The sequence below is a fragment of the Amia ocellicauda genome, chromosome 1, assembly GCF_036373705.1.
Source record: "Amia ocellicauda isolate fAmiCal2 chromosome 1, fAmiCal2.hap1, whole genome shotgun sequence".
Lineage (NCBI taxonomy): Eukaryota > Metazoa > Chordata > Actinopteri > Amiiformes > Amiidae > Amia > Amia ocellicauda.
The window spans coordinates 42,459,563-42,480,658 of NC_089850.1; the positions used below are offsets into that span (position 1 = coordinate 42,459,563).

At 36.3% G+C, this 21,096-nt stretch overlaps 1 protein-coding gene across 1 annotated transcript; it reads right to left on the minus strand.

Moving 5' to 3' along the window:
* Nucleotides 1–10,746: 10,746 nt before the first annotated feature.
* lratd1 (LRAT domain containing 1) lies at nucleotides 10,747–13,571 on the minus strand. Its single transcript, XM_066705690.1, has 2 exons — nucleotides 13,459–13,571; nucleotides 10,747–12,983 (listed from the first exon to the last, which is right to left on the minus strand). The coding sequence occupies exon 2, from the start codon at nucleotides 12,943–12,945 to the stop codon at nucleotides 12,151–12,153; it is 795 nt and encodes a 264-aa protein (XP_066561787.1). The 5' UTR covers nucleotides 12,946–12,983; nucleotides 13,459–13,571; the 3' UTR covers nucleotides 10,747–12,150.
* Nucleotides 13,572–21,096: the final 7,525 nt, after the last annotated feature.

Below are 21,096 nucleotides of genomic sequence, written 5' to 3' on the forward strand. Positions count from 1 at the left end.
TGGAATATTTAGATGAATTACAGTGTCGATCAGGAGCCATTGGTCACAAGATCCCAGTAGTACAAAGATCGATGAGTTAACGATTAGCCTACACTGCATGGAAACCTGTTTTATTCTAGAATTATTGAGTGAGTTCAATGTTAGATGTTCAAGAATCGTATTATATTCAGAGCTCAAAAAGGAGCACATTTGCAAAACACCAAGGCAGAGAATTGACACAAACCTTAAGCCATCTAGAATAAACTCACAATACAGTACGTGAAGAAATCAAATGCGGTTTGGATATTAAAGGAACATAGGTTTTGGGAAATAAATCTATCCACATTTTAATCTTCATCTCCAGGAGTAAATGATCATGTGAGTGAGGCAGCTGGGAGGTGGGGAAAAAAGTGCCCACAAATACTAATGTAAAAAATATTTTAAACTAATAAAGGATGAATGAGATGTACAGAATATATATAATGAATGTACACTGGTGTTCAATGGCACCTTGACATTTCTCAATTACTTTCTCAAAAAGTAAAAGATAATATGTTTGTCATTGTATAGCATTGTCATTGTCATTGCACAACTCTCATCTGCAGCAATAACTAGCAGTATGGAGATCAAATATAATGATCATGTATCTAACTACCCTTCACAGTGAAAATAAAACTAAACTAAACTTTCACATACTAATACAAAAAAGGAGCTGTACAAACACAAATGAACATGAAAGAAACAGTAAAAAATCAAAACAACTAGAAGACAGGTTGAATGTTTGAAAGATATTCAACAGTAACTCAAAGGTTTCTAAAGAATACTGTCATAGGAAAAAAATGCCCCGAGACCATTTTATTAACCAATATTGTTCTTTCATATGGTATCCTGGGATTGTATGTTACAGTTAATGTATTTTGTAAATGTATAAAACCATCAGGGACCCATTTACAGTTCCAGTTGTGCACAGGGATGCAGCATTCGATTTTTGGCTGTTAAGATTTTTGATCTTCTTTCTGCATTTTTATTCCCTCACTTTAGCAATCCAGATTGATAACTTGAATGAATGAGAAACTGATATAAACTGAGTTCACAAATGACTTGATGCCTATTGGTGGCCTTATCATACATAGTTCAGAAATACCAAGGCGGTTAGGTGTGTTTGAGTTTTGATTTCTCTTCCCAAAATAATGTAGCTGAATGAACCTTTCAGCTGAGTCTGATGAAAAGATGAAATGTGAACATTAGAACATAACAAAAAGGTTTCAAATGAGAGGAGGACATACAGCCATCCAGCTCCTTGGTTTGCTAGTAATTTAACAATCAAGGAATCTCATCAAGCTAATTCCTGCAGGATCCCAGGAAATCAGCTTCAACAACACGCCTGGGGTTCTTGTTTCAGAGCTCCATGACCCTCTGAGTGAAGAAGTGTCTCCTGTTGCCTGTCTTGTAAGACCTCAATCTTAATTTGCATACATGTATCAGGGCCATTGTGTCAAATTAAAAAAAAAAAACTTGACATTTCTTTTGCCTGCTGTCCTACAAATTCAGTATCATACTGATACACCAGTCACCTTTAAGCATGATGGCAGAAAAACCCTTCCATTCCCTTTCCTACTAAAAGAAATGTTTTCAGAAAGAATATAAACTGCATTAGTAAGGGAGGGGGCAACAGGCCTCTCGTCCCATTAAGCTTGCTCATTCCCTATGAGATTACTGCATCTATTGGTATGCAGGAGGTGAAAAGTCTGTTGTACCATGCTATTGAACCAAACTGATTTAATCGAGGTAACATTTACAAAATCCATCCCTAATCACTCATGTCTTCTGCTTGTTCTCAGGTGCAACAGTCCTGGCTGATCGGGGCGAGCTGGACTTCATTATGCTTGCCTGAATTCTGACACATTTTCTCAGATGATGCTCCATTTCGCTATAATCTTCACAGCACATGATCACCAGTGGACTTAAAATGCAATATGGGACAAAAACATGGCACTGTTTTATGTATTTTGGCACTAAACGGCAGCTTTCGAGCCCAATTCCCTTGTGATTTTGTCCTTTTTATAAAAATATTGTAATATTAGCTTGTGGCATGGCAGTTGTATATGTTCGTTTTTGAGCATACATATTTTCCTCTTGTATATATGGAAGATGCTCTTTGTGTTTTAGACAAATTCATACAAATCTGAATGTAGCAAGAACAATGGTGACTGTAAAGGGTTAAGATCCACAGTTACAGTAGTGGCCTCATGCGTAATTGGAGCAAGAACATTAACTGGTGTCACAGGGTTCACTGTGTACATATACCTGTGCCTGCACCTAACCTTAACCTCGTTGCAGTGCCATGTAATGGGCTTGACAGTAGCTGACAAAGGAACCATGTCACATGTCAGCAGAACCTCTCAAACAGATGGTTTGTTTTGAACTGACATAAATAGACAGCAAACATCGACATGACACTGTGCCTACAATGTGAGCAAGCCTGTCACATAAAAACAATGGGGGGAGGGTGGGAGTTGGAATGCAGGAATTGTTATGGTGGGATACCTTTACATTAAAAAGCTAGTTAAACTGTGCATTTTCCTTTTCTTTTTAGCAAGTCTATAACGTATTTGGATTCTTCCCTTCCATGTTGTATAGCAGTAAGATTGTCTGGCCCTTTAATTTTAACCATAAACACTTTGACCATAAAGTGTTTATGTATCATTTAAAAACAAAGCTTGGCTGTACTAGGCATTGATGTTTGTGACTAAAACATTTATATATTGTAATTTGAAATGAATCATACATGTGAAAAACAAACCTCTCTCTGTAGAAGTATGAGTGTGTGTGTTGTGCATGTATGTGTGTGGTAAATGAAAGAAAGACCCAGCTGTTTACTAGAGCTCATTCTTTGAGTCTGTAGAAATGTAATAGAATTGGACAAGAATTCAGCCATTTTTGGTAAATCCCTATGAGCTATAATATTAGACTTTGATGCTGGTGAAGTAATGTGTGCAATGCTGAAAACCATTACACATTCTGTAGGTCTCCAGCTTGCCTGGAGACCCTATAATGCCATTCAAAGAGGACAATCCAATTGGTTGTGAAAGCCTGCACTCTATTTCTTCTCTTAACCAGTGTTGTAGTGGAGAGTTTATGTGAGTATATAGCAAAAACACACTTATTTGAGCACACATATAGCATATTCACATTTACTTTGTTCAGTGTGATAGCAAAACAACAACATTTTTGTGATTTTGATTATAAGTTTATTTACGACTACAACATAGGAACACTGCATTGTTTATTGAAATCATTATTCCGTATAGCAGTGTACAAGCCCCTGGCTGTGATTGGTCACTGTGAATTATAGAGACTGTATGCAATATAATAAATGGTTTTATTTTGTCCCCATCTTCCTGACTTTACATGGTTAATACAAAACTGAACATCGGTGTTGTCAATAAGAAACTTCTGAGTTTTTTAAAACCACATCTCGGCCTACAATATCTACTTGTCACATTCACTATTGTCAACACAATGCACAAAAAAACAAAGTAGTCCCATCAGCAGGGTACTCTGATTGCTTGAGTTTACTCATGCAAAGCCCAGGGTCACAGAATGTGAATATGACCAAGGCAATCCAACAAAAATGGGTAGGTCTATTGCAAGCTATGATTATTTGTCATTTTCCCATTCCACTGCCACTGGAACAGCAAGAATAAAATAATGTTTCAGGAAATATTTAGAGGTGGATGTTTTAGCTTTTAGCTATTAATAAATGTTTCTTTAATATTTTGTACTATAGCCTATGTGTTTGACAAGTTAATCTATGTTTTATTATATGTGTAAATTAAGGTATAGACCTTCCTGCTTGATTTTGAGTTTGTTATGAAAAATTGCTTTATTTTGTTATAGTATTTCCAAGTTATGTACACTGGAGTAATAATTATTTGCCTAATATATATTTGTTTTCACTATTTTAATCTTGCAAAAATACTGAGCAGTTGAGCATGCTATTATATTTAGACTTGAAGTGTGAGAATGTCAGTAGAGAATGTCTTCAATGCTTTTCAATTCTGTGGATGTATCTTGCAATAAAGGGAGGAAATGGACTGTAAAACCCTCTCAGATTGTAAAATGTGACCTGACCACTTAATGACCTAAGCACACAAGGTACCTTCCCACACAATGACCTACCCACAAAACTGTTATATAGGACAAAATGTCTTACAAATTAGCCTAATCTTTGGCAAGTGGCAATATGGTTAACTCAATTATTATTTTACCACTAACCCATTGCCCTCAACTATACACACAGTCCACCTTTGATCTGTTCTTCTGTCCTTATATATTCCTCCATCTGACCATCAGTAGCTATAAATTGAGGTCAATGTTCATAAATAGAAAATAGATTTATATTAAGCAGATATTAGCAGAGACAAATTCCTCAATTGAAATTGACTGTGTTATTATTATTGCTGCGTTTCCCTACCTTAATTTATGTATGTATTGATGATTAGGCAAAATTATAATTAGCCTGAGGCTGTTGATTACTTTTGGATCAGTTTTCTTCGAGTGGCGTTTTTGACACATGCTGCCTCTGGACTCAGAACAAGGTTAGAAAGGTCATTCTCATTTCACAGGACCCTACCCATAACAACAGTAAGCATATTTGCAAATTCTACATTAGTATATACTTTGAGAACCCAGGTGTTTTGCATTTAAAATAGCTGACTCTAAACACTTCAAATCTATAGGTTAACTTATGTGAGAAAACTAAACCTAAACCTATTATTTTGTATTAATGTTAAATATATATATACACTCACCTAAAGGATTATTAGGAACACCATACTAATACTGTGTTTGACCCCCTTTCGCCTTCAGAACTGCCTTAATTCTACGTGGCATTGATTCAACAAGGTGCTGAAAGCATTCTTTAGAAATGTTGGCCCATATTGATAGGATAGCATCTTGCAGCTGATGGAGATTTGTGGGATGCACATCCAGGGCACGAAGCTCCCGTGCCACCACATCCCAAAGATGCTCTATTGGGTTGAGATCTGGTGACTGTGGGGGCCAGTTTAGTACAGTGAACTCATTGTCATGTTCAAGAAACCAATTTGAAATGATTTGACCTTTGTGACATGGTGCATTATCCTGCTGGAAGTAGCCATCAGAGGATGGGTACATGGTGGTCATAAAGGGATGGACATGGTCAGAAACAATGCTCAGGTAGGCCGTGGCATTTAAACGATGCCCATTTGGCACTAAGGGGCCTAAAGTGTGCCAAGAAAACATCCCCCACACCATTACACCACCACCACCAGCCTGCACAGTGGTAACAAGGCATGATGGATCCATTTTCTCATTCTGTTTACGCCAAATTCTGACTCTACCATCTGAATGTCTCAACAGAAATCGAGACTCATCAGACCAGGCAACATTTTTCCAGTCTTCAACTGTCCAATTTTGGTGAGCTTGTGCAAATTGTAGCCTCTTTTTCCTATTTGTAGTGGAGATGAGTGGTACCCGGTGGGGTCTTCTGCTGTTGTAGCCCATCCGCCTCAAGGTTGTACGTGTTGTGGCTTCACAAATGCTTTGCTGCATACCTCGGTTGTAACGAGTGGTTATTTCAGTCAAAGTTGCTCTTCTATCAGCTTGAATCAGTCGGCCCATTCTCCTCTGACCGCTAGCATCAACAAGGCATTTTCGCCCACAGGACTGCCGCATACTGGATGTTTTTCCTTTTTCACACCATTCTTTGTAAACCCTAGAAATGGTTGTGCGTGAAAATCCCAGTAACTGAGCAGATTGTGAAATACTCAGACCGGCCCGTCTGGCACCAACAACCATGCCACGCTCAAAATTGCTTAAATCACCTTTCTTTCCCATTCAGACATTCAGTTTGGAGTTCAGGAGATTGTCTTGACCAGGACCACACCCCTAAATGCATTGAAGCAACTGCCATGTGATTGGTTGATTAGATAATTGCATTAATGAGAAATTGAACAGGTGTTCCTAATAATCATTTAGGTGAGTGTATATATATATATATATATATATATATATATATATATATATTGTGGCATACATGACATACGTACAGTAATGCACCTGCCACTTTCTATACATGATATCTCTGAGCCTGACTTTTGCCACAGAGTCTATCCAGGGAACACAAGAGCTTTAGGAAAACTCTACAGTCCATGCAGAATTAAATATTTCTTTACAAAAAAAATTCCAGGCTTAATTCTCATTAAAGTGACTAAAGTCCTTGAGGTATTAAAAATAAATAAGTGTGAAATTCCATAGTATAATATCTGAAGTTATAATTTCAGAATATCTACCTTGACTATGGCAGCAGTTCTTTATAAATGTCACCCATAAAAGAACGTCTCCTCCCTTTGTTCTCATTCACATCTAAGGTTCTTTGAATGGCAACGGCTTCTGTAACTTGAATTCCTCATATGGTACATGTTTATAAGACATTAATTACATGTTTCTCAGGACTGACGAACTGATAGTTTTAGCACAGATCTTCAACAAATAGTCACTTCTCAATCGAAATATGAGCTTTCCTCCCAAAGTCTAAAGTACAACGCAAACAAGTATGTATTGTCTCCAGTTCTAAAAGTATTTGTATACATTTCATAGTGAATTATTTTTGATATGGATTAAAGAGTTATGATACTCAAAACAATTTCTATTTGAATGCTAACAGCACTTGGTATAAAGATCAGGGGTATGGGGACTGTAATAAAAAGCCCTCCATTTCTTAAACTAAAGCATGTGAAAATAATAAAGCAATAAATAAATATTAAGCAGGTAACAGCAAGATGGTGGAAGGAAACACAATATGTAAATCACAGAGGAGAATTATTCCAGTTGCCATATAAATGTGACCTGCTGCCGTATGTTTACCTGACTGCCACATTTAAATGAATTTCAAGTCTTTGCTGGGTCATTTGGTATCAGTTCCCAACCACGACTAAACTGCTCCTGCTGGGCCCATTATTTCTTGAAAACTCCTGCAATAATTATTATTGGTGAATACACGTCAAAGGATGCTAAAATAGAGAATAGGTGTATAATCTAGACAGGAAAATAAAAATACATATTTTGTAGCTTTTTCAATCGGAAAGGTAAAAAAATAAGTATGAAGTATTGGACGAATAACAGCAGAAATACTTAGCAATTATCACGAAGCTACAGACCCATCAATATTATTATCATTCACTTCTTAAGTTTGCATTTTAAGTTTACAGTTTAAATATTTTCAGAAGTATTTGCTAATTTGCAGTTAAGGCTTTAACTCAAGTGTACACATGTACAGTCTCAAGGATGGCATGTCAAGAAGCTTCTTAAAATCAAGACTAGGAAACTATGGGGGGAAAAAAGACAAGTAGGACTATCACCTATGTCACTAACAAACCACCTTACCACATGCAGTGCATTTCACATGGGTGGCAGGCTGGGCAGTACAAATGAGATTTTTTTTCAGCTGAGTAGGCTTTCCTTGCAGGGTTTATAGAAGCATTTAATTTCTGCTAAGGTTTGCTAGACTATCTGGTGTGTGCTCAAGGCTGTCACATTAAGTGTTTTTTTGTTGTTGTTGTTGCTGTTGTTGAGAAAATGTCATGAAAAAAGCCTTAAAAAAACTGTCAAAACAATAAGTATTATTTATTTAATTGAGGATCTAAAAATATGTCACAAGGACATCACATACTTCACAGTAATGAAGGAATAGAAATACACAATCCTTTTTTATCAGGATGATTGAAGTTTACATTAAAGATTTAAATATTAGCCTTGGATTAGGATTATTCTCTGTTCCAAAACAAGGCACATTAATGTAGCAACCCTTTCAGTGTATTTATATCTATGGGTTCTTAGCTTTAATGGAAGACCAATAATTTATAAAGTTTGTGTGATATTCTCCTGATGACCTGAGTAAACACAGCTAACCTTGGTTGCATTGAACCTATTATATTAACGTGAAAAATGCACAAAAGATTAATTAATTTGTACAGCCATATGGAACTCCCTTCCCACAAAAAATACAACTCCAAACACTGCTTTTGTCAATTCACTGGCAGCTGGGCTTCGAAATGTGCTCATGTATTTCGACATTTTAAAAAATACGACACTTGTTTCAGTGTAGTCTCAGAACAACATTTTACCCACCAGGCCTTTGCAAATTACTATTCTAGTACTTGACAGCTTTTTGTTTGATGGAGTATTCTTCCTTCTACCTATCAAAACTCACCGTAAAGTAGTATGAGATTGTCAAAGACTGTATTATGTTTTGGCCTCTGCACTGAAATACAGTTAGAATACAGACCTACAAACCTTATCCCTCTTGATCCAGCATTAACATGGAAAAAATAATAAAATTAATGAATGAATGAGCCAAGGCCTTGAGCACAAGAATTTTATATTGATTCATCGTTAATCTCATTAATCATGTGATATGCACATATGGCCTTCAGTAGAATTTACTCTGAGCAAATTTGTTTTTGTAAAAATCCCCCAAGTAACATTTATACCAAGGAGTTTTGTTATTGCTCATTTATTTATATCTGTGTGGAGGTATCTCCTAACTCACGAATAAGCAAATGAAACATGCACCCCTATATATATTTATTTTCTCTATATTTGAAATACATGTATCAGGGCTCTTGGTGTATTAAATGAGCCTGTTACAGTGATGTCATTCTTTTTACCCTCCGCTGAGCATTCAAACCCCTTGCATCAGCGGAGCGGTCTCTTGGTACACTGGCTTTGTCACTAAGTTGGGCCCATGTGGATGAGGCACTCTGAGGTGCCTGAGAAAGAGGTTAGACTCCAAGCAGGATCCGACTGCCCACACTACATACAAAAGCCTCCTGTTTTGCTGCCCCTAATTCCCAGCTTCAAACAACTTCAATCAAAGGCCACAGATCCTTTAGAGACACATTTTAACATCACTGACAGAAAGTGCCTTCATCTTTCTTCTGCTGAAAACCATTTTTTTTCTAGTTTAAGACAATAAACTATATATACACACATATTCACACACACACTCATATATATCTATATAGATACATATATGATACACACACACACATCAAAAAATGATAAGAAAACACATACATCAGGTTAGTGCCGAGTGGGAATTATTTAGCTACTGTGGATCAGGACCTCTGATACTTGCCGATACTGCTGGAGAAATGAGTAACATCCCCAATATGCCTGAGTATGGTGTCAGACCTGGTGCCCCAAGCAATACTTTCTAATGGTAAAGGTTATTTCTAGGCAGACTGTTCATCATGATGGATGTGTAGAGGATTGGTTTGAAGAATTTCAGTACCTGCACTGACCAGCACAATCACCACAACGGAATCCTATCTGGCAGTGAGTTGACATAGTATTGAAGGTTGAACTGCTGACTGCTTTGTCAATACTCCACCCTCCTCCATATAGCGCTGAGTTCAGGTTGTTATTGTGAAATTAATATGGTGGTCCAACATAATTGTTAGGACAGGTTTAGTTTGTGAAAGAATGCCATACACAATGTATCAGTCTAAAGACTCAAGATTTCTTGCGTCGTACCTGTCTGCTTCCTGTAACCGACCCGGTGCAATTTGCAAGTTTCAGCATGAACTGTATCAGTAGATTAAGTAATTCTATGACTCTTTAAGCTTGTGTCTCCACTCTCCAAACCTGCTATGCAAGTTATACAGAATGCTGCATTTTTTTCAGATAAAAGAGTTAACAATATAAAACAAAATACTAAAACAGAACAAAGTAATGTTATTACTGATTTAATTATGTTGGAACTATACAAATACAACAAATTCCTTTTCGTGTGGCCTTGAAAATCAGATTTTATTTCTATTGTCTGTTAATTTGACATGGCTGGCAGTATTATAAGCATGAGGTAATAACTGTCACATTACAAACAAAATAATTTAGTGAATGTTCCTGAGCAGTTTTCTCAGACATTGTGGATTAGCTCCCTGTAGGAAGAATTATGTATCTGAAATGTCAGCTTCAATGCAGGATGATTCATAATTGACAGTTTACTGCATATAAAGTTCTTATGAGAAAATGTTACACCCAGAGTTGGGCAATACTTTGTTTATAATGTATTATATATATATATATATATATATATATATATATATATATATATATATATATATATATATATATATATATATATATATATATAATACATGTCTCCATTAATCTTGAAATGACGGTCCTAAACATTATATTAGTGGGTACCCATACCTATTGATAGATGTGGCTCTAACTTAAAATGTATATTCAATGTATGGTCATTGTCTAATATATAGACTTAAGGTAACACCTGGTTTCTTAGGTAGATTTGTACTATACAATATAAACCAAACAACATCCAAAAGCAACAGCATGTGACTTTCAAAGCAACTATTATTCATACGAATACAGTGGTGACAACTGGGCCAAAATAAATGCTTTGAATCTTGCACAGCAAGACGCATGGTCAGGTTTAGCTTTCATTACTGTGAACAGAGGTTTTTGTTATGCAGATACAGTTTTCATGATCATTATTGATAACTAGGATGTGTTTTTAAAACTTCAAAAGTTTTAGCAATAAGATACAAAGATTAAGGATATTATACTTCAGACAAGGACAATGACACACTGTTTTTATTAGAAATTGTAGTATAAAATATTTATCTTCTAAATTTAAGAAATAAAGTGCTGTTACTCCACTCCTGTCAAGACCACATCAAAGGTAGAAACGGCCCAAACATTTGATATTTTATTGTGAAAGATATACAGTGATGGTAGAGCAATTTAAACCCATTCAACCTTCACTGCACCAAGACACACACACCTCAATATACACATTGTGCTGTGTCAATTGTGCCTTTTATATTATATTTATATTATCTTAATATTAATTTGTATTGCTTTGAGATGATTATGGCATTTGATTTGTAGCCATGTCACATTTTAATTCATTTAGATTATACAAATATTATATTTGCAAATTGCATTGTGACCCATCTAGAATAGGTGTATCAATTACAATGCATGGAGATAAGCTAGTGTTGCTAGAACTTTATCTTATATCCAATACACAACAGACTTTATATTTAATTGCAATACCATTCAATGCTTAGGGTAGGCAAATTGAACATCAGGATCATTTACAATAAAATATAAGCTGCCAAATGTATTACCTACAATCTCATATTGTTCTGAAGTACATAATTTGCACATTGAGGGCAATTTGACTGATCAAATGTAACACCATTATTTAGAAAGCTATATCCATTTATATTGCGTCTTCAAGATTAGAAAGTCAATTCAGGAGTAATGGAGATATAGGATCTCAGACAATAAGCTAATGAATCATAACCGGTGTTGCAATGCTGGTTACCTGGAAATCCCGGTTGCTCAATGACAATCCGTTAATTGAGAAAGGTATACTTACACAGCATGTTCTCATTTGACTTAGCATGGCTTAATACATTGATTTCTGCATTGGGTATATACACAATCAAGAGTTTACCACTACAGTTTAGTATTAGCAGTCTACGTTTATTTTAATGAAACAAAGGGTATATTAATTACTCAAATACAAAAATATGAGATAAAAAACAAGTAAATCCACACTTTCTTTGCCGACACCAGAGCAAAAAAATAAAAAATAAAAATATGGCTAGTACTAAAATAAACGTCTGCGTTAACCCAGGTATTCTTTTCCGATCCAGTACATAACAAAAAAAAAAAAACCTGCCCATCTTCCAGAACAAACCGCCAAGAATGTATTTGATTGATTTGGGAACTAAATATATATACTTTAGTAAAGCCAGGGTTGAAAATCAAAAGGATAGTGCTGGCTGACAAACCTGGGCCAGTGGGAACATAGGCACCATCTACAGCAGCATGATTTAGGATGCCGAGGTGGACAATGCCAAGGTGTGCTCAATGTGATTAAAGGTACAAGGTGAATCTGTTGGGCAGACTTTTACAATCCTTAAGAAAGCTGGTATGACTACCCATACAAAAAAGGGGAACATGTCTTCTTTGATGGGTACTTTTTCTGAATAGAAAAAAAAAAGAACCAAAAGGCGCAGCCCTTGTTTAAGGCATGCAAGTCCCAGCAGGTCAGTTTTAAAGGGTGATGAACAGTGATAAACACTCCTACTCCTTCCCGTTCACTATAGAGAGCTCCTTCAGCATCCTGAGCTTCCCACTGGCGTCCACCTTGCGTCTCTCCCTGATCAAATCCTCCAAGCTGTGAAACATCAAGGTGTGCACGTTGTTTTCCGACAGGTGGATCTTCAGGAAATACTGCTGTTCCGCAGTGTGCACCTCCCCCCCAGCCTTGAACTCCCGTTTACCAAACCGGCACCAGGCAGCAAAACTTTCCGAGTTTGTCCAGCTGATCTCACCGCTGCTCAGGCCCAGGTGTCCGCAGGCATTCTGCATGACTAGGTCGGCTGGCAGCGGTCGGTACCGGTACCGGTTGTTCACGATCCTGCCTACCCGGCCACTGCTGATCTCGCACAGGCTGTCCTTGCGTATTTCTCCCTTGTGTAAATGGATCACTTGCTCATGCCCCCCATAGATAGCCCAGTGCGGGGGCTGGTCGTTGGCCACATGCACCAGTTCCAGCAAGTCTCCCGGCTTGCACATGGTCAGCAAAGTTTTGACGGAGTAGATGTGCAGATCTTCGTTTTCTCTTAGTTTGGAGAAGATACATTCCTGACAACAGAAGGCGGAGTATTCAATCTCGTTGAGGACCAGGTGGCCGTCCTGGCCGGGGCTTTGGTCTTTGTAATGCTCGGGCTGCGATCTGTCCTCCAACTCCTCCTCTTCATCCGAGAAGAAATACGCCACTCCGACCCTGAGCTCGTCCTTCTCAATCCCCGAGGGGTCCCCGGTGGGCAGTTCGCTGTAATTCAGGTGGGTGATCCGATCCAGTTGATTTCCCATCAATGACGGGGCAGGGTAGAGTCATGAAATACTGCTTTCTAAAAACAAGAAACGTGTCATAGTAAAGCATGTGAAATAAGGCACCTTCACTATAAGATGTCTTATCGTATGACACTGCTACATATTGGGATTTCCCCCTGTCCTTGGTCCTGTCACGGTCTGCGCGTAAAGTCCTGTTTTACGCTCAAAGCGCTGCATGCCATGACCCTATAAAAATGACCAAAGCATTGGAAACTGGAAAAAAAAATGGCACTGGTCGTCATGTAAGACAAACATGAATAATGTCCACCGTCCACTAGATACAGATCTAACACAATAGAGAAACAGAACACTGAACCTTGATCCCGAAGGCAAGCAAAATCGGTGTTTAACAGTGCTTTCTGTTTTTAAATGACCAGTGTGCCGTCTCACTTCCCAGTAACTACTAGTCTAATGCACTGCGGGGAAGATATATTTTGTCTGTGCAAAAATAATAACTTGTTAATACTGTCTGGCGAAGTCTTTTAGAAATACCTGAGTGCTTTCCCAGGTGAACGCTTAGAGATGCCCCTGTGCCATCTGTGCCATCTGTGCCATCTGCGCTCCCGGTTCGTCTCCACTCCTCTGGCTCCGCTCTCCACTGTGCCCGACCTATAAGAGCAGCTCCACTTCACATTAAGTAGAGTAGAAATCTCCGCCCTGAGAGCTAAGCACCTGCCTTCCTCGGCCCTTATTGGTCCAGACATCTCAGTAAATCCTTTATACATTGTTAAAGGGCAACATCATTCAATGAACTGACAGTGAGAAAGATTTTTTTTTTTTTTTTTTGTATTTTTTATGGCAAAGCTTAAGAGGAAATCAGTAAAATACAGGGACACGCGAGTGATTTATCAAAAATAGCAAAGGAATAGACAGAATATTTCAAAAGTGAAACGTGGTTGCCAAGAGTGTGCATACTTTTATTACACAAACAAACGTTTATAATACGATTCACCTAGAAAATGTTTATGCTTCTAAAATGATCGTGTTTGGATATGGTTGCTTTGTTTTATGAGTTTACTGAATTTACAGTGTATTTTTTGCCAACCAGATTTATGATGAGAAACATTTTCCAGGAAGGTTGGATTAAAATATTTTTGTGATTTCTGTTTTAAAATAGCAAACAAACAGGTACATGCAACAGTACATGCCAACATAGAATGCAGAAGAATAATAAAATAACAAAACATTGGGAATAAATAACTTGTATCTATAAACTAGCACTGGAAAGAGCACTTTACATTGTATTTCTTAATATTAGACAAATGGTCACATGAAAAGTGGAAGGTTTTTATAATATTACTAAGGATGGACTCAGACCTTCTGCCTTCACTTCTGAACAGTGTTCATTCTCTCCATCAGTCTGCCTATAAAAACATCTATGAGATTGACAACACAGCACAATACTGGAAACACTTTAAAACTAAATAAATACATGAAGCCTAAAGCTTTTCAGACCTTTATAGTCACACTATGTATACGATTAGTCTTCACTTCTGAGCTTTTCTATGGCTTGTTTTTGGTATGACTAATTGCTTTTATCCAGTAAATGTTTATTTTTTAAATAATAAACGGGACATTTGACAGCCATGTATACTCAATATAGGATATTGTCATTGCTCAGAAGCATATTCTTCAGTAAATAGATTATCCATCACAGATATTTAATGTGCTCAATAGCAATTTAATGTGTCTTCTTTTTCTTGTGAGTAGCCTTGTTTTAACTTCTCTAATTAATTATTTGTTGTTTTACTTCTGGGTAAGAATTCAGTCCAACAAGCTTGCATGCTTGTTCTAAGAAGCAAAACTACATAATATTACATATAGAGAGCCTCCATATATATGCTGCCCATGGTGAAATGCAACTCTAAGTGTAGCTGTAAGATTTTTCAAGAAAAAACAGGTGTACAATCAGTTTGTTTTCTGATAAAAATAAATGAATTACAAGAAAAAGACTATATCAATATTGCATGTGATGTTCAAATTTATGAAGAGCCTGTTAATCAGTTGTTGTTTGTTTTAATCCACAGGGACTTTTGATAACATGAAGGAAATGCATCCTGTAGCCTCAGGAGGGATATTCCTCCACACCTCCATGCAGAACCTCTCCAGCTTCTCCAGGGCACATGTATTTATAACTGTTTTTTGAAATTCAGTCTAGAGACAGTGATGGCCAAACAAAAACATAGATTTTTTGCTCTATTGACCATTTGGTCCTAGGCCTGGATGTATGCTTCAGATCAGTAATCATGTTGGAAGCAGTTCTGAGTTTGGCTAAAATATTTTGCCATTGGAATCCATCTGTCCCTAACAGATCGCTGGTCTGTGTGTCCAAAACATTTACCTTCTGACCATCCACAAAACATGGTCCCAAACAACTTGAGGGTAATTTAGATGTTTTTAATTTTGGCAAAATCAAGCCTTGTTGTGTTATGCATTTTTCTTGCTAAATGAACTTATTGTTATTGTTTATCAAGGATATGAATTGTTTTACAAGTTACTGAAAATATACTATATATTGTTTAACTTCATTAATATAATCAGAAATCAATGTCAAATGCATGCTTTAAGGCCTCATTCATGGAATGCTTTTAGAACTAATTCTGATATGTATTATACTGTTAGTAATATATTGAATGTCTCATTTATAAATTTGGCTCTGCAAGCATTAGTTATCCATAAAGCATGAGAAACCTTGGATGTTAGTTGATAAGGTATCTCAGGTGGCTGTTCAAAGTGTTGTGTATTGTACAGAATATCTGCACTCCAAATGATAAAGAAGAACACTAACCAAAGACTCCATTGCTGATTATCATTCTGTAAGCCTTTACCTGCCATGTCATTGAAATTTATCATAAATATGAATATGAGTCCCTCTAACTAATTATCTGATGAGATTAGGCTGCCTTTGATAAATGATCCTTAGAATATAAAAGTCCAACAAGTCTTGATTTTTTATTATTTTTATTTTTAACAATCTTTGATTATTTTTTCCCAGCAGGAAGCAATACACTGTAGTGATTTTTTCATGTTTCAGTGATTAAAAAAATGGATTGAAGTACCTTTCTGTGCTGATGACTGCATTCATGTAGTGTCTGGTAAGACTGATAGCACTATTCACCCCATATAATTATAAAGTACTGTGTGATTCATAGACTATGCTTAATAGTAATAGGGATGTAAAATACACAATAATTGTGTAAATTAAATATTTCTCTAATCGTCAGGAAGGATGCAGACCAGATTTTACTTTTTGACTGTTCTGTGTGCTTTACTACTTTAACACATTAAAAGAAATTGCTGTCCGTATCTGATATCTTAACCCTTCTCTGTTTCAGGGTTGTCTAAGCTTAACCTGAATGGTTAGCTCACTGTTACGGCAATTTGAGTGGCTAAAGAAGATGAACTGTAGCTTTATTAGTATTAGTATTATTATTATAAACAAAAATGTAATCAACTAAAATGCATCTCTTTAATTATATCCGCTTCCAGGTAGCTTCTTACCAGAAATTCCTACATGTTTTGCAAGCAAGTTTACATCATTCCATGTGAGACACCTCCATTTGTGATTATATCAATTGCCCAAACTTTTCCTTAGCACACAAAAACACTGACATCTTCTAAATTCATAAGTATGTTAGTGATCACATTTAAACCTTTTTGGAAGAGGGTCCATCTAAGACATCAGGAACTGCTCCACTGATGTTCCTCCTGTCCTGATCTGCTCATGCTACTCAACAACTCCACTCTCTCCACTGACTCCCATATACACACTCACATTCAGCTCAGGACTCTAGTTCTTGCTTACCACTGTCTCGATCAGACTGCACCCAGCTAAATCAAAACTCTCTTTGATCTCTTCACCCCCTCCAAGCCACTACTGTCTTCCTGTGCTAGAAGACTGGTTGAACCCCCATCAGATCCCCTGTCTCCAGAGTTTGCACACCCTCCATTAATCTTCGCCCCTGAGTCATATAATAGCCTACCCACTGAGGTGGGGACTGCCCAGTCCCTGAAAACCTTCCCTCTGTTGAAGACAAAGCTGTTCAGAATGCAAGTGTAATATATCAGTCCTTCCCTACTTCTCAATGTGACTCTTGAATTCAGTGCACTTATCTTCTCTCCACCTTGAAGCACCCTACTACGACTCCTTATTTTATCTGTACCTATTCTTGCACTTTAAATTGCAACTGTTTTTCTTCTACTGGTTGTTATGTCTGCCTTGAATGCACTCATTTGTATACACAAGAAGGGTGCTGATCACAAAGAGATGAAAAGTAATATCCAATCATTAACAACTAACCTTCTCTTTCAGGAGGCTAATGGACCTGCATTAGTGGAAGAAGGAGACCTATGTAAGTACGCAGTTTCCAAAAGGCAATCAAAAACAAACTATTTTAATATTGTAAAGAGTAATGCTCTATCATTGGATGATAGTTGTTACTTACTTTGAATTTTAATTATTTTCTACTTAATGTGCACAGTGAAAGTGAAATCACAGTAAGATACTGTGGTCCGTCACAGGGATGTAAGTGCATCTCAGGAATATCTAGGATTGTTCTGAGGAGCAGCAAATACACCAGTGCCCATGTATGTGACAACTAACATCTGTGAGTTGTTTGGTTTATTTGTTCATTTTTTGAGTATTTTCCAGTATCTGGCACTCTTCTCTTAAGACACTTAGCGACCATGCAAATGTTCCTGAAAGGTGGAGCTCATCCTACACTTCTGTATATATTTATCATATAAACTGATTTCCTTGTTTACCATGAGTGTCCCAGTTCAGTTCAGCTAATATATTTTCGTGTTGCTATCTCCTGGGAACGTGTCGAAAATATTTACACAAGGTGGATAGGATATAACCACAAGCCTGGTGGAAAGGAATCCAAAAACAAAGGTACAGATTATGAAAATGAAATAATAAAGTCTGCAAATATGCTGCTGAAGCTTAATTTCCATAGCTCCTCATAGTATTTGATAAATGAAACTCACTAAGATATGTCTGTTTTTTCCTAGCAGTGTAAATTCTTTGTATTGCTGCTTCCTTTGATGTTGTGGGTTCTTTTATATATTTTTTTATTTGTTTGTTTTGTTTATTTATTTATTACATTTATTGCCCAGCTTTTCAAAAATGCTGTTTTCAGCAAATGTGCGTCCGAACTGGCAGCCAACATCATTTAACATTTCTAAAAGTTCTATCAATGTGTAACACAGACACATTGGGATATCTGCATTTATAATAAAAGCTTAGCTGCAGGGATTTACAAGGAAAGGTATTCAGCCTTCTCCATGGAACTCCAGTGAAAATGAGCTTATCAGCAGCACAAGATCTCAACCAGCAACAAACTCACCAGCTGTTTCATCTCACGGAAGACACACTGCTTGTTCTGTCTCTGCTAAATTCTACTTTTATCAGACAACTATCACTTCCTGAAGAATTTAGTGTGTGATTAATTTCAAAATTTTGTCTTTGTACTTCTACACAGTATATATATATTGGACAGAGCAGCGCCTTCTGCTTATATCACATTGTGCACTGCTTAATTGTTTTCTAATTTGAAAAGACACCTCTAGTATTATAGTGATTAATTACTTTATTGGATTGAGGGTTTGCATCCATCACACTAAAGTACAATCTGTGCCTAAATCAATTCTGGCATGAAACCCAGAAAATAACCTGTAATGATCTCTCTTTATTTATTAGACCTCAAATTTGCACTTAATTGCAACCATTTTCTTTGTATTTTTTTCTGTTGCATTGAATTAGAAATGAGAGCTAGTTTCAGAGCTGCACTTACAGAATTCCATGCATATTTTAACAAAACTATTCACAATGTGGAAATGTAACCTATTTCCCTTGCTTTTTTAAATAAACTGGTGACTAGAAAGTACAATTAAATGCTGTGGTATACTTTGCATTGTGTTTTTTTAATACAGATTGTGGCTTTGTGCGAGAACCTGCATATAGATCATAAGTGTTTTTCTGTAAACTGCTTTCTTTTTTATACGCAAGGTTCATTAGTAATTGCACATTTCTGCCCATATAATAAAACACAACCTTAGCATAATTTATTTATTATCACATTTAGGCTGGGAATACTACACGCTTCTACCACTTTCAGAGCTGCACAAAGGTTAGCAGAGGAATATAAATTAGTGCTGTATTAATTCAATGAAGTCAGTTAATTAAAACGTCATAACTTACTCAACTTACTTACACATTGAGTCAATGAAAACCTGCAAGCGCTAACCCATGTTACACTGTTGTGAACAATGGTGCTTCTGTCTGTTTGTTTAGGTAATAGTCCCACAGGCTGGGGGCATGTTCACTATGCTTAGACATTAACAAGCATAGTGTTGTGGCCTACAAGGGAGTTTTTAACCAGAAATTAACACATTTAAGTGCATTACTGCAACTTTTAAAGTGTTGGGATAGAACACCAAACAAACTGTCTTCTAAACCACAATGTAAGAAATGGAAAATATGCTTTAAAAACTTACACAGCATATGTTTTATTTTATTTTAATAAGCATAATAATTTAATAGTTTTCTAATGGGTATATGCATATGAAAATGTATTTTATTGCTATTAAATAAATTACCCAAATCTGTCTTCTTGACAGCACAGGCCTCTAAACACTGGGAGCCATGTATTTAACCTTTAAATATGCATATATATATATATATATATATATATATATACAAATTTACCATGAAATAAAGTGTGAATTCCACTATTTACTTTTTCATTACTTTTCAATAATGCAATATTCCAGAGGCTGTTTAATAATTGTAATATGGGTATTTTGTTGCCTCATCGCCTTGCATAATTGTGGCAAGGACGAACTTGCCATATTTGGACATCTGGGCATAACTGAGCTGAAATACATAGCAGGCAGCTGGTTCAAATCTTGTGGGAATAGCCAGTGTTTTAATAGCCAATGGACAATGACTACAAGAGTTAATTTGCCACTTATGTCAGTTACACTCTCACTCCAGTCCTTATCAAGCCCACACATGCCATTATTACAATATTATTAACTATCATTACTCTATGTTTAGTATATTACAGTGAATTCTGCTAAAACCTGAAGTTCCACTTATTCACCTTTATGAGTTCTGTGTCTGTTCTGTTGCAGTACACAATTTGCAATCTCTGTCACACTCACACACACGCACACACACACACACACACACACACACACACACACACACACGCACACACACACACACGCACACAAATACATTATTCATTTATATGTGTGCCTGTGAGTATAAAAACATTGGCAGTTTTAATAATCAGCTTAAGTATTTATGTTTGATTTGAAGTTAAGTACTTTGATAGTTTGATCTTTTAGTTGGTAGGACATAAAGCCTCTTGTATTAAATTAAAATAAAATAAAATAAATGAAAGTAACTAAGTATGCTTTGGTGTGTCATTAAGAACCTCCTGATGTAAAAATAACCATGTAACTTTATAAAAGGAAAAGATAATCCATGTATTCCATTTATCCAGATCTGTCATATTCAGAATAATTTAGTCAGACATTTGAAGAGCAACAGTAAGTAATTTTCATTCAAATAGATGAGTATGGTGACAGTATGGGGATGTTAAACAGGGCATAGAGAAAGCTAATATTTTGTATCCTTGAGCCAAAATAATGCTGTTCTGTCATATCAGCGCATGTACACAAAAATGTGGCTTCAATTTAATTTAAAATTACTTAATGCAGTTTAGGTTTCTTATTATTGCTTCTAATATGTCACAAGCAAACTATTTTCCATTCATAATATAACATCACCTTGTGGCTTCCAATACATACATATTTACATGTTTTCATTGCTACTGTAATTGTACAGATATTATTTTAGAAATATAAAGAATATAAGAAATATAAAATATTATGTCTTATGCCAAATAATTGTGCCTAAATGGACTTTTATTGATGGTTTTTCTTCTTCTTTTATTATTATTATTATTATTATTATTATTATTATTATTATTATTATTATTGACTTGATTATTAAGTTTGGTTAATTTTCATGTTAAGCCCCACATTAAGATATTCTGGAGTGAAATGCTTTCGGTCTGAAGCTATTGTTACAACAGGTTTTTCTATTTGTTGAATATC